This window comes from Lutjanus erythropterus, chromosome 11 (assembly GCF_056507025.1).
Source record: "Lutjanus erythropterus isolate fLutEry1 chromosome 11, fLutEry1.hap2, whole genome shotgun sequence".
Classification (NCBI taxonomy): Eukaryota; Metazoa; Chordata; class Actinopteri; order Lutjaniformes; family Lutjanidae; genus Lutjanus; species Lutjanus erythropterus.
The window spans coordinates 9,138,127-9,152,799 of record NC_139327.1 but is presented as its reverse complement, the minus strand read 5'-3'; the positions used below and the strand labels follow the sequence as shown (position 1 = coordinate 9,152,799).

The 14,673-nt window shown below is 38.4% G+C and overlaps 1 protein-coding gene across 5 annotated transcripts in view; it reads left to right on the top strand.

The window, feature by feature from the left end:
* The window catches only part of ntm (neurotrimin), a 692,414-nt gene that overhangs the window by 671,534 nt on the left and 6,207 nt on the right, over positions 1-14,673 (top strand). For all 5 annotated transcript variants that reach the window (XM_084730699.1, XM_084730700.1, XM_084730698.1 and 2 more), the window contains 3 exons: positions 9,292-9,420; positions 10,862-10,982; positions 11,207-11,358. In XM_084730699.1, coding sequence (XP_084586825.1) covers positions 9,292-9,420; positions 10,862-10,982; positions 11,207-11,358 — 402 coding nt within the window. The remainder of the gene's footprint in view (positions 1-9,291; positions 9,421-10,861; positions 10,983-11,206; positions 11,359-14,673) is intronic.

The following is a 14,673-nucleotide window of genomic DNA, read 5'->3' as shown; positions in this document are numbered from 1 at the left end:
ATAACCTCTATGTAGTTCATTAACATTAAAATAAACTTAACTCTGGGAACTCTTTAGTCTTAAGGTTTTTCTTTTTTTATTCTTTATTTTATCTGAGCTAATTATGCTAATTAAGCTAACTTTGCAAAGTGCCCAATGTGCATTTCTATGCAACCAAGTTCATTTTAAATCACCAGGCCTATAGAAGGACACACCATTACTAGGTCCAAGAAATTTCCAGTAGACTATTAAGGCCATTGCCATTTTGTTTTTTGGAACCAGAAATGACAAAATTTAGACAACAGTGTGACTCACTGTGAGTTGGGCAATGCTTGGTTTTGACTCATTCGTTCAAAGGGCCGTAAACCTTCCTGAATTACAGCTAAATAATCACTAAAATATGTTTCTGAAAACATCTGAGGCGAGAAATAGGGAAAGCAGTAACAGAACACTGACCTGTATTTGATCAACACCTCCTGGTTTGAAGGTTTGATCTGAGTTTCATGCGCCCTGTGCGTTGACACGCTGAGAATGACCTCGGTCACAAAGTAGCCCCATCCTGAAGCATACCCTGTTTTATGGTTTGTCTTACTTTAAATGAGAGCATAGTTTACAAAATGAGCATTGTTCTGCATTGAAGAAGACTGGAAACTGACGATTTATCTTGCATTCACATGCTCTTCAGACTTTCCCATTTACTAAGTTGAGAAGTTGTTCTTCCGAATTGGCTGTGTTCATGAGCTTTTAGACCCCCTCCAATTAAAATCACATTTGTAACTTTGTTATCATGCCAATGTGATGTATTTGATGTGTTCCAAGACATATCAGGAATGAAATAAGCAGTAAGCTCCATGTTTGAGCATGTCTTGTTTTGAAACTGCAGTGAGCAAAGGCAGTCTCAAAAAAGCTCATTTAGTCAGACTGGGTATATGACATCATAACCCTAAGGAACCAATCCAGTGAACAGAGAATATTTTAGCCTAGTGTTTAGCCAAGGGGCATTTTATTTGAATGTGTAAGAGAGTGAGAGTGTGTAAATGTTCTGTCGTCAGACATTTTGAGACAGTCTGTAGACTTTTTTCTTTTAAATATAGAACATTACAAACGGTAGAATGATTCCTAATAACCCATCCTTCCTCTAAATAATTTAATCAGGGGAAGATAGGCTGTCTGTTTTCTTTGTCACCTGTCCTATGATGCGTGGCAGGAGCTTGTTAATAATCAGATTTGGGCTGAGATATATGCTAATGAGGGCTGGGTTTGGGTCACTTTTGGACAGAATTTTGTTGCGCTTGGGCCTTGTCAGGTTCAACTTTCAGGCTTGATTAAGGTAGGGTAATTTTGCTGCAAAGGTTACATTCAATCAGGCTTCTTTTTGCAGCTAGCGGAGTCGCCCCCTGCTGGCCATTAGAAGGAATGCAGGTTTAAGGTGCCTCTTCATTGGCTTCACTTTTCAGACTGAGAATCTGTGTCCACTGTTTATTATACAGCCTATGGTTTACTCACTTACCATCCTGCGGCTTTTAAAAGTTTGAGTCAAATTCGAGTCCATTCTTTATTGAGCATTACATAACAGGTCAGAACACAACCTCACTTGCCCCCCCTCCACTACAGCACAGCCCTCTCCTCTCTTAATGTCTTGCCCTCTCCTTAGTCAACAGCAGTGTTGGCAGGCCAATGAAATCAAAGTGCTGTGGCATGCGCGAACACCCACCAGCAGTTTTTTTCCAACATCCTCCAAAAAACCCCAACTTCCTTTTTTACCGCTGCATCCCTGGCTGCGACGTCTGATGCCGAGCCAGCCGAGGCCCTGGAAGCTGGCAGAGGTGGAAGAGCATTGTGCGTTCTGAAAGACAATAATATGATGATGACGGGGTGTACTCTGTGTTTGACAGCGAGGTCATGATTTACTACGGAGCGGCCTCAGGAGGAAATGCAAATGATGAGGTTGGTTAAATGATTTGGGAGTAACCATGGAGAAATATGCACATGTATTTTTTGAGTGGTTTTTGAATACATTTAGAAATAGTGTGGAGAATACTGACTGAATCATAAGGTGATGGTGACATAATATGATCAAGAAGTCCAACTTAGCTCCAAGTTAAACCTTAAAATATGTAGTTTGTCCATGCCCTCAAGAATGACCTCCCCCCATCGTTGCTGTGGTTAATCAGGTTTGGACACGAAAAGTCTCAGTTAGGTTTAGGGAAAAACTTCGTGCTGTTAAAACGAGTACTTCATTTTGGTTAAAGGATCATCATTGTAATGGATACAAAAGAAACCAACGCTGACTGAAGGAAATGGAAAATGAATAAACACCAGGGTCACCTGCTGATTAAAAGAATCTTGCAGATGAAGATAGAGTACTGGTGTGCAGTACGTGGGCAGGTGAAGGCTTGTGAATTAAACTGATGATGCAAAACTGAGTGACTAAATGAATACTTATCTTTCACTGTTTGTGCCGATCCTACCATAAGCAGATAGTAGATCTGAAAAGAATTTGTTTGTGACATTATCATTCTAGAGCTTTGTCAGCCTCTGTAAAACATGTTTTTCTATCAGTGTTTGGATAGGATGATATACTGCTGTATGTTAATGGACTGGAATGTGGGCTGCATATATCAAAAGTAGTAGACACATACTTTCTTGCAATTTATTTGTTTTAAAACTGGAAGTAAAATTGAAATGTTTAGTGGCAGTCACTGACCGACAGTGTTGTAGCACTGCATCCTTTCAAATATTTTCGAATTCCTAATTAAATCTATTCATATAATGACTAAAACCCGAAGCGTTAAAACTCAATCAGTGGCCGCTGTTTGTTGGCTGAGAGGGCAGAAGCACTTTAGACTGCTACAAGCTGAAAATGAGATGACAGAAATTATGAAATGTTAGTTAAAGGCCTTTGTGTCTGATTTAGGGGGACCTGTTTTCAAATAAATGCAATATATTATATAATAATAAGTTCATGAAGTATGATGTATGTTGTCATTACTGTATAGTCACCTGAAAATAAGAATTGTTGTGTTTTTGTTACCTTAGAATGAGCAGAAACTTCCTAAATCTGAAATCGTCTATTATCTCAGTTTAGGATGACATTCAGGGTTTTTGGAATTACAGAGGGCATTTAGAAAACATCCTATCTTATCTTATGACAGGAATTTAGCTTTTACAGAAGCATCCTACCTAAAGAATTTCCTGAGTCAAGAATCCTATGTGAAGATGGTACAGACCTTGTCCTAAATTCAAAATAATTGTCAGAAATGGCAGCAACACTGGTGACAGGCCTGTATGGAAATGACAGGGAAGATGGAGACCAACATAAACATAAAATATCATGACTGAGAGGCTACTCAAACCTTATGATGATGCTTTGAATTTCCCGGACCGTGTATTAATGAGTATGTATGATCTGCCAAGATGATTAATTTAAAATTTGATCAACATGCTCCGTCAAATCCTTATCATGGGTTGATAACTGGCAAGAAAACTTCTCAAAAGTTCCCCCCCAAAAAAAATAAAAAATGAGTGGTGTTTCCTCTCCTCTAAGACACAATTAAGTCCTCTGACTCATCAGGCTAAAATTGAACGCCCGTCCTTTCTTGTCCAGTCACGAGCCAGCCAGTGACAAGTCAAGTGAGACAGCTGTTGTCATGGATACAGGCAGTCTGGTGGACATTTCTTTGGGGACTTTTTTTTTTGCCTTTATTGGATAGCAACAGCTGAAGAGCAGACAGAAGAGGGGGTTGAGCAAAGGGCCACAGGCGGTAGTCGAACCAGTGGCGGCTGCAGAGGTCTGATGCTCCACCAACCGAGCTACAGGAGCATCCCGCCTTGTGTACATTTTAAACACAGATAAAGACATGACAGCACGAGTACTGATTGAAGAATCAAGTTTATAGGTTTTTTAGGAATTCTTCAGATAAGATAAGATATGAGGTCTGAGATCAGGTAGGACACAGTTTAGGAACTGTGTCTGTAATATAAAGAGAGAATTTTTCCCATGTTGGAAACTTAAGCTAAGATAGGACAAGAACTTTTTTCATAATTTTTCTTAATGAGGCTCTAGGTCCTCTTCCTGCAGTGTTGCACTGCCATATTTCTACAGAAGCCCACAATGGACAAACAAACACTGGCTCTTGAAATGGCTTTTCATAATTTTGCAGCCAGCATAGATTCTCTTATGTGCTTGGAAGGGGAGGGTGAGGCAAGGTGTTTGCGATTGCAAACGCGCCACTAGATGCAACTATATCCCACACACTGGTGCTTTAAAAATGTACCCGACACATTAATATGAAATGCATGATGTTTAACTGGTTGATTGCAACTAAAATTGACCTGATTAGTGAGTTCATCTCCCAAGAGAAGACTGCAGTGTTACAAAATGGTGTTTTTTTCTTTTGTACAGACACCGGCTTGCAGCGAGTGTAATTTAGTTTGTTTAATTGTTGAGTTAGGCCAAGTTAAACACAGAGTTGGCATTAATTAGCCACAGCTCATATAATGAGCTGCCAGTTATTGTTTCACCTGACAAAATCAACAGACGGTTGCACAAAAACGAGAAGCCTGCTACCTAATGTTTTGCACAGTGCAGATAAAAAAGAGTAAGAAAAGTAAGGAAAAAGTTTGCCTTGACTGTTAAGCTGATATTAGTATGTATTTTTATAACCTGGAACAAGATCCAGAATGGAACTGGGTTTCACATCCCCCCCTGAATATGGTGGATTTAGCCATTTGTTCCCAGCTTTTACAAACTGACAGGGTTTTCTTTTTCCTCAACACTGTGACATGTTGCTTTGATTAGTTCCTGCAAAGCTAACACACAACTCAATCACCTGCTGAGCTGAGATCCTGAGGCAGCCTGTCTCTTTATCTATTCATGTGGAAGATGACAGTTTAAAAAAAACATATCATGCATTACATACGTTGCTTTTGCTTTCTATATATGTGTACGTATATATGCATGTGACGCTGATCTGCCAGTTTTCCTCCAAGCATTAGATAAAAGCAATATGTTTGATAAATTCTTTACTTAGCAGAGGAACTTTATATTTCATGCTAGGTGCTGTGCCTCCATTACAATACAGTGTAGGAAACTTTAGTTTACTCCAGGCGCTGGAAAGGAGGCTCTACCGATTGTCAAACCACAGATTCAGGAGAAACAATGGAGATTTTGTCTTGGTTGTGGAACAGTGGACCAGCTCTTTGTCTTTGCAGGGTTGTAGGGGGGATCAAGGGAGTTTGACCATCCAGTCTACATGCGGTTTGTGGACTTGGAGAAGGCTTACAGTCATGTCCCCTGGGGGATCCTGTGGAGGTACTGCTGGAGTTATAGGGTACCTGAGTCGATGGTATGAGCCACCTGATCCTTGTATAACCAACCAATTACTACACAAAGTCAGACATGTTTTCACTGGCCGTTGTCAGCAGGGCGTTTTACTGGACTGGAGCTAAACCAGAAGGGAAAGTTTTCAATCAACCAGTCGAACTACATTCCAGTTTCCACCTTTGGTCACAAGCTTTGACTAGTGACCGAAAGAAAGAGATTGCGGATACAAGCAGCAGAAATGAGTTTCCTTCGTACAGTGGCTGAGCTCAACCTTAAGAGACAGAGTGAGGTGCTTGGAAATCCAGAGGGAGCTTGGCGTAGAACGGCTGTTCCTTTGCATCAAAAGGAGCCGGCTGAGGTGATTTGAGCATCTGAACAGAATGCCTCCTGGTCGCCTTCCCTTGGAGGTTTTCAAGGCATGTTCCTTCTGTTCTGGGAGGAGAACCCCAGGGTTACACCCAGGACTCACTGGAAGGATTACATATCCCATGTGAACACCTCAAGATCCCCCAGGAGGAGCTGAAAAGTATTGCTAGGGAGAGGGACGTGTGGAATACCCTGCTCAGTGTGCTGCCACCACGACCCAACCCTGGTTAAGCGGAAGAAGATGGATGGATGGATCGAATAAAACAAGGCTTTTAACATCAGCAACCATCTAAAACATTACTATTCATGGTATACATGTCCAATTTTTTCATGGATTTCATTATTTATTTTATTATATGTAATTCATATAATGTTTTGGTCTGCTTTACTTTTTTAATGTTTAAACTTCCTCTGTGCCAGAAAACACTCAAGAATGCACAACTTCAGACTATTTGAAAATGTGTTAAAAGCCTTCAAAATCTAAAACATCTACTGATAACATAGGTGTAGGGTTCATCATATCATCGTATCATATATTCATTCATTCATTCATCATATCATAATCATTGCTTTTTTGTGAAAAAGTTTTAAAGTTATGTCCCAGATTTTTGTCAACTCTGGCAGATTTTTACAAAAACATGATTTAATCAGGCATAAAAAGGGTTAGCTATACCCTAAGGACCCCTGTCTCACTTCCTGGTTTAAATAGGTGGGAATATTTTTGACAAATAAATAAAAATAAATAATATTATCAGATGTGTCTCAACAATAGCCCTTCTAAATAAGATGAATTATGGTTTAAAAATGTGTATTTTGATTAGCACTTAGAGAACTCTGAGCAACTGTAAAAAATAAAATTGTTGCTCACCAAATCTATGCTGTGAAATGAAAAAAAAAAGAAAGATTTTCTCAACTCTGCAAGACATCTACTTAATAAAAAATGTAATCACTAGGAGGTTGGCCCGTTACAAGGTTTAATAGCCAAGAGTTTGATCTTTTGAAATATATTTTCCAGCATAATTGAAGAGTAAAAATCAAAACCTGCTCAAAATACGGTTTGGTCCCAATTCTCAAGAATGAGTGTAAAGCTATAAGTTTTTTATGTTCGAGGTGATGAACTCTGAAGAAACATTGATTCCATGTGTCAGTCTGGAGGACAGCTGCTAAAGTGACACTACTCGCCATAAAACTGAAGCTTGATGTGAGGACTTTGAGACGGCGCGTCAGCTGGCAGCCCCGTCTTGATCAGCTGTCCTCAGAGTATCACGGCGTGGCTTCAGCTGACACTGCCGTCTCTATTGGAGAAACCCAGTATCCCCTTCTGAGCAGAAAAGGAACAGAGTGAAACTTGCACACCTTTATGAGTCCTCCTGATACCCCTTGTCAGGTGATCGGCGTGTCAGCGAGGACTTCTCTCCGGAACAACCTTCCCAGGTGCAATTCACTAATGTGTCTAAACCCAGTAAAGTGTATCCATGCGCAATTTATTACTGTCACCTACCAACATCTTGGGAGGAAGCTTGAAGTCAATTATGTCTTTTGTTCTTTACATTGAGTGCTGTGTTAAGTGTCTCTGTCAAGCGTGTCAAATTGTTACAAGAAAAAGTAGCGGGGCTGGCATTTCCCCCTCTTCAAATTCTCATATCTCAGCAGCAGTCCTGGTGAGCTCGCAGGCTTAAGGGGTACACACAAACGAGCAGAATATGAAAGTTCTGACAGACAAGTGATAATGAGTGGGGGCTTAACAAAGCACTAATCACCAAGCGTTGTAACGTCCTCAGAAAGATGTCAGGGAGCTCAAGAACCGCTCTTTGTAAGTGCTGAAAGAAACAACAGAGACGGAGACAGAATCGGGCACATGTCAGGATATTTACTCGTGTAAGTTTTGACACACGTGTAGCTGTGTGGATTTTGCCTGTCGCACCAGATCAGGTTGCTGCGAGAATTTACAGGATCTGTCGCCGCTTCCTGCTGAACTTGGATCTTTGATTTCTGTTTTGGAGTTACGACTGAACTTCTGTCTTGTTGTTTTGCAAAAACAAGGAAAGTTTTGCTTACTTTTAACCGTTATGTTTGAATATGCTCGAATTTGAATATGCTCCTTGAAAAATGCCTTATTTTCAAGATAACCTGGTATTTCATCGACACAGTCACTCATGTAGACTATAAATATTTTAAAGCCACACTCCAGACAGTATTGACTGGTGTTTTTTGGATGGATTCTTTCTCAAACAGAGAATAGATCGCTGCAGGAATCAGTCCTACATTTGTCCAAAAAAAAAAATGCAGAAGACTGCTGTTAATCAACATTGGCAAGAAATGACTTACAAAAATATGAAATAAAATCAAAACAAAAATGCCATTCATCATTGCCATTTGTCAATAATAGATCAATCATCTGTTGATCCCTTACTCTGGAAATTAGCAGGTCATAAATAATTCTGATTAAAACATAGAACCCCAGTTCCCAAAAAGCTGGGATGCTTTGTAAAATGCAAATAAAAACACAATGCAATGATTTGCAAATCCTTCTTTACGTCTGTTCAGTTGGAAACAGCACAAAGACAAGATATGTAATGTTTAAATTTTATTGGGGTTTTTTGTAAATATATACTCATTTTATAAATGACGCCTGCAACATTTTTCAAAAAACGTTGGGACAGGAGCAGTGGAGTTTTCCACTGATTTCCATGACCTTTTTCTTTAACAACATTTGGGAACTGAGGATGCCAGTTTTTAAAGTTTTTAAAGCGAAATTCTTCCCCATTCTTGCTTTATACACAAATTCAGTTGCTTAACAGTTTGGACTGCAGGTAGGCCACTCTAATAGCCACGCTGTTTACTATCAAGCCATGCTGTTGGTACGTGCTTTTCACCATCAATGTCATCCTCACAAATGTGAAAGTTACCCATGATGCCATGGGCACTGACAGACCCCCACACCATCACAGATGCTGTTTTTTGAAGTTAGCGCTGGTAACGATTTGGATGGTCCTTCCCCTCTTTAGCCTGGAGGCCATGATGCCCATGATTTCTGAAATGTGGACTTGTCAGACCACAGCACACTTTCCACTTTTCATCAGTCCATTTCAGATGAGCTTGAGCCCCAGAGAAGTCTGCAGTGTTTCTGGATGTTGTTGATATATACGTCTTTCTCTTTGCATGATAGAGTCCAAACTATTTATAGGTGCAGCAGCAAATTGTGTTTACTGACAATGTTTGTGTTGTTTATTGCCCGTGTAGTAAAATCCTTCATATTCTGCAAGTTTCTAATGCAGTTTTTAATGCACTGCCGCCTCAGGGGTCAAAGATCACAGGCATTCAATATTGGTTTTCAGCCTTGCCACTTACGTGCAGAGATTTGTCAGGATTCTCTGAATCTCTTCAAATCCCTGCATCCCTAAATTTCTTGCAATTGTGTCTTGAGAAACATTTTTAAACTGTAATTTGCTCATGCAGGTCTGTCGGTGCACCAGAGTGACAGTTACTTTCCCAGAGGTCAAGCAGCGATGCAGAGTGTGGAAATGTCAGTTGAGACCACAGCTGTTGACTTAGTTGTTGCATCAACTCTGAATGACCAGCTCCACTTTCTCCCACTTTGTGTGTGCGACCTTTCACAGGAGACCTGGCATCAGACGATGAGTACCTGGAAATCCCGTCTATCACCAGACAGAGAGCGGGGACGTACGAATGCACAGCTGTCAACGACATCGACACAGATGTGCAGACTGTAGACATCACCGTCAACTGTGAGTCCACTGCTTTAGCTGAACAATAAAAATTTAAATGTATTTGAATAAACAATTAGTCAATTTATCAATTAGTCTATTGGCAGAAAAAAAATACATGATGATTAATGATTTAAATCATTTACCAAACAAATTTGCCAAAACCTGTAATAATGTCGTGTTTTAACAACATACTGTATGTTATCAGGTTATAACAAGAAAATATCAGTGTTCTAGAAAGAAAAAGTTTCTTGATATAAAGTGATACATTTGTGTGTTGTAATAAGGTGAAAACATCAAAAAATCTTTTTGATATAACGTGATACTAATACGTTTATTTTTTTTTAGCTAAATAACTGAATATCATTGAGTTGTTAATTAAAAAGAATAACACAGACATTAATCAGAAACAATTAAACAATCCTTTAAACCCTGCTAATAAGAAAAGTATTAGTGCTGTACCCTCTGTGGTAGCACTTAATATTGAGGTGCTTGGAATAAGTGTTAGTTAATAGGTAATAAAGGGGTAATAGGTGTTGTGTGTCAGGACTTTATAAGTGTAAATAACAGCATAATGAACATTTGTAATTGCTTATAAGAAACTTGTTAACACTGCTTAAGAATATTAATAAAAGCCTCTTCTTATAATTGTGTATAATTACAAAATACACAATAGGATCTGTCGCTGTCGTTGTTAGTGGTTAACAATGCAGTTATTAACATTTAACTATGTGTTTTCAGGGTACTGGATCTAAAGTGTGAATGATGCTTAATCCTGTATTATGCCCTCATTAAGTGTTAACTATGAATTTTGGGGGTACCTGATTATGAGTATTTTGAGGCTTTTTGCCTTTGCCTTATAATTTCAGTATAAACATGTTATTAGCACTTGTTAACAACTAAGACATAGTGTTTTGAATACATATAAATGATGATAAGCATCTTACAAGGCCTTATTACCTATTAACTAACACCAATTACAAGCACCTTAATATAAAGAGTTAATGGAATATGGAGTATTTCTTTTTTCTTAATTTTTGTTAAAATTTTAATTCAATTTTCTGTTATTATGTTTTTGAATTTGCTTTTCTTTTGAAACCACTTTTGCACTGAAAGAAATGGAATAGGCACAGATTTTATCGGGGATGGAGCGGACAGGTCCCCCTCAATATTTCTAACACATATATTCGTCCCCCAGTATATTTTGATAAAATATTCTAACAGCTTATGACGTGCTGTGGCTAATTTGTTAGAAAACTGAAGGACCGTTTTGCCTATATGAATATTGTACATGGTCTGAACTCCTAATTTCCGTTCACTTGTGGTCGCGGTGCAGATCACAGCCACGAATTAAAGTCCTCTGAGGAGGAGCAAACGCCATGACCCCTCTCCTGATATCCTTGACTTGTGCTGCCTTGTAGCCCTGATCCCAGTGCTCTCATGTGTTGCTGCCTGCTTGTAGATGCTCCAACTGTGTCAGAGGGCAGAGACGTCGGAGTCACTCTGGGCCAGAGAGGAGTGCTGGAGTGCGAGGCTGATGCAGTGCCTGAGGCAGATTTTGAGTGGTATAAAGACGACAGAAGGTAACGGCTTTTACATTTGCATTTTTTACATTGGCACTGGAAGATGTGTGTGTGTGTATGTGTGTGTGTGTATGCTTAATGGCGTTTAGTTTTCACAGCTATTGATGGTTATTGATCAGCTGCCAGGCATTCAGTTTACTAAAAATTGGTCCTAATTACAGATTAAATTATTTTTATTGCCCTAGAGTTGCATTCACTGTCTGTTCATGCATTTCTTTTCTCAGGATCTTCAATGGTTTTGATGGCATGGAGATTGTGAACACCGGATCGCTGTCCAAGCTGACATTTTTTAACGTGTCTGACGGAGATTACGGCAACTACACCTGTGTCGCCATCAACAAACTTGGGAGCTCAAACACAAGCTTCCTCCTGTATGGTGAGTACAGGAATCTGTTACATTTATTTCTATACTACAGGAAAGGACATAGAATTAAGATGCGGCTGTAGTGTCTGAGCTAGAAGTCATAATCTGCAACTCTTTTTCGTATGAATTACTCTACATTCTGACTGTTCTATCGACCCATTCTTGAGAATTGGGACAACTCGTGCCCTACCAAAAATTATTTAATGACTCATATATATGAAATATATATAATTCATTAAATGTTTTGGTTTGCTTTATTTTTTTTATTTCAAAACTTGCCGGATAATACAGCTGTCCAGAATTCACAACTTCAATTTAAAAATGTTAAAAGCCTTGAAAATCTAAAACTAACAATATCTACTGATAACATAGGTATAAAAACGTATTTTATAATCATCTTTGTTTTAAAATATATATTTTTATGAAAATGTTGGCCCTTTAAAGTTGTGTCAACTACGTCAGATTTTTACAAAAAAAACATGATTTAATCAGATATTAAAGGGATAGTTCACCCAAAAATGAAAATTCAGTCGTTATCTACTCACCCTCATGCCAATTGAGGGTTGGGTTTATTTTATTAGTCCGCAAAACACTGCTGGAGTCTCCCAAACAATGTAAGGGAACACTTCACTCCCTGCTTTAAGAAAAAACGGAAATACTGCTCGAGCACTAGTAAACTTTCTATTTCACGACTAATTCATTCAATAACATTGCTATCGGATGTGTCTCAACTCTGTAGCCCTTCTAAATCAAAGCTAAAAAAGAATTATGGTTTAAAAAAGTGTATTTTGATTAGCATTAAGAGAACTCTGAGCAACTTTAAAAAATAAAATGGTTGATTTTCCTTCTGACAGAGTTAACATCTATAACTGTAGAGTAGATAGCTCTCTTTAATAATTGAATAATGCGTTTAAAATGAGTACTTTTTCATTTTAATAAAAAAAATAAATACAAAAAAAAACAACAAAACAAAAGTTAAGGCCCCACTTAGGTCACCCAGTCAAAAAAAGTCTGGACACGCCCCTGTTTGTGACATCATAGAGAACTCATAAAGACGTTTTGGATGTCATATTCATTAAATATATGTTCATTAGGATTTATGGAATTACTTTATGTCAACAAAAGTATTGTAGTGCACCTGATGTGTCTTCATTGTGTTCTAAGTGATCCCAATTTGTTTATCACTAAAACAACTTATAACAAAAAATGTAATCGTTTCTATTAAACAGCTTATTAAATAATCTTGTATTTATTGCAAACATTTCCATTTATATCATAATCTATGACTTTTTGTCGCTGTCTTTTTGTGTCTCTGATGGAGTTGACAAAGTTCAAATCCTCAGATGCAAAAAATGCTATAAGAAACAATTTAGGCTAAATCACAGAGGAGGTTGTCCCGTTACAAGGTTTAATAGCCAAGAGTTTGATCCTTTGCAATACATTTTCCAGCATAACTGAAGAGAAAAAAAATCAAAAGACCCTCAAAATACTAGTTTTTTCCCAATTCTCAAAAATAAGTGCCTTTTCCTGCCTGAGAAGACTGTATTACACAGAAAGTTATGTGCTTGTGTAGAGTAAATATACGTAAAGAAGCCTCTGTGTGCTTTCATGCAATTTTATTATTACACCTACATAATTCTGTGCCTGCAGTGATGCCTGATGCGCCTTAACTGTTGTGAAGCTTCTGCGGTTTTTGAGCCTGCAGAGTTTGAGCCTCAGAGTCCGTCTCTGGCTCAGGCTGCTGACTTCCTGCTGGTTCCCCACATAGATGAGAGGCATAAAAAGAATTTACTGATACTGCCCATGGATACATTTTAATTGATATTGGAACTGATGGCTCAAATTATGCTAATATTAAGAGTCATTTGTGAAGCTTAGAAAAAAAAGTGTTCACCGTTTTTCAGCGATTGCTTTTGAGCGATTGTAAATGGGAAAAAGTTTTCAGCCCATTTCAGACATTCATCTCTTTACGTAAACGTGATGGCAATTTTAACACGTTGGTTTAATTAGAGCTCGGTCAGTGTCCCCATGCTTCAAACTGTGATGCTGTTGGTACCTCTCTGATGTCATTTCTGGGGGTCCCTCTCTGGAATTATGTTTTAATGTTCTGTTGAATCAGGAGGAGGAGGTGGGGTGGATGGATGGTTCAAACTTTTACTCAGGAGTCTGGGGTCCATGTCCCGTATGAACCCAAAGAGTCAACGTTGAACTCTCTTTAAAATGGAAATAAACCTTTTCTGCTTTAACTTTTCATTATGAAATAAATGCTGATTGCACAGTGTAATGGCTATAAAATACCATTCGCATCCCTGTAAGCCTCACTTTCATACAGAGGAGTATTAGGGTAAGGCATGAGAAAAAAAAAGAAGAAGAGGATGACTTTATTTCAACTTTTTTTTTCATCATTTCGACTTTATTCTTGACATAGAAACCTTCAAAAAAGGTTTAGTTTGACTTTATTCTCAACATTTTGACTAAAATCTCGGTATGCAAGATTTAAAAGAAATCTTCAGATTTAGTTAATTTTTATTTGTGACATTTCAACCTCTTTCTCGACATTTTGACTTTATTTTTTGACAATCCTCTTTTCATTTTTTATTTATGTCTGGCCTTAATAGCATTTTTTACTTTTATCTTTCTGCCACTGAGCTGGATTTTTCTGGTAAAATTATATCTTCATTTTGGATGAAATTAATGAACAAATTGACACTTTTGTTGCTCCACTTCCATCCTGATGCCAACACTCACTGTACTCTCCTGTTTATGCAAAACAATAAGCTAACATTACTTAAGTTATGTTGTTACCATGCAATGCACATCATTACATTAGCGGCTTTCATGCTTATTTCTTTTCTCTTATTTCCAGTAGTATTAATCATTTCTCCAGACTTAGCTTGGAGGAATTGGAAAGTGATCTGATGTCGCAACAGCGGCACAAACAATAACATCACCTGGAAATGCTAGAGGCAGAGTTGAAAAGTTGTCTGTTGCAAGATTAATATGTTATGTTACATTACGTTAAACAGAACAGACACAAAACAGACACTAGAGGAGCACCAACAGCATCATAGCATCTGAATAACAAAAAGCCATCACTTTGATACGTATTCAACATCAGAAAGGCTTTTTTTTGGGCCAGCGGGAGTCAACTGCATTTGCAATTCCAGTGGCGTCCACTACACTCCCTCACAAACCAAACATGTCACCGATGTGAGGAATGTTGCAGATTATCACTTTATCAGCACTTAGTGTTTGTCAGAATTAGAATACTGTAGTGTTCCAGCTTTGAAATGGACTTTTGCCACCACCTGTACTTTGATGAATGGC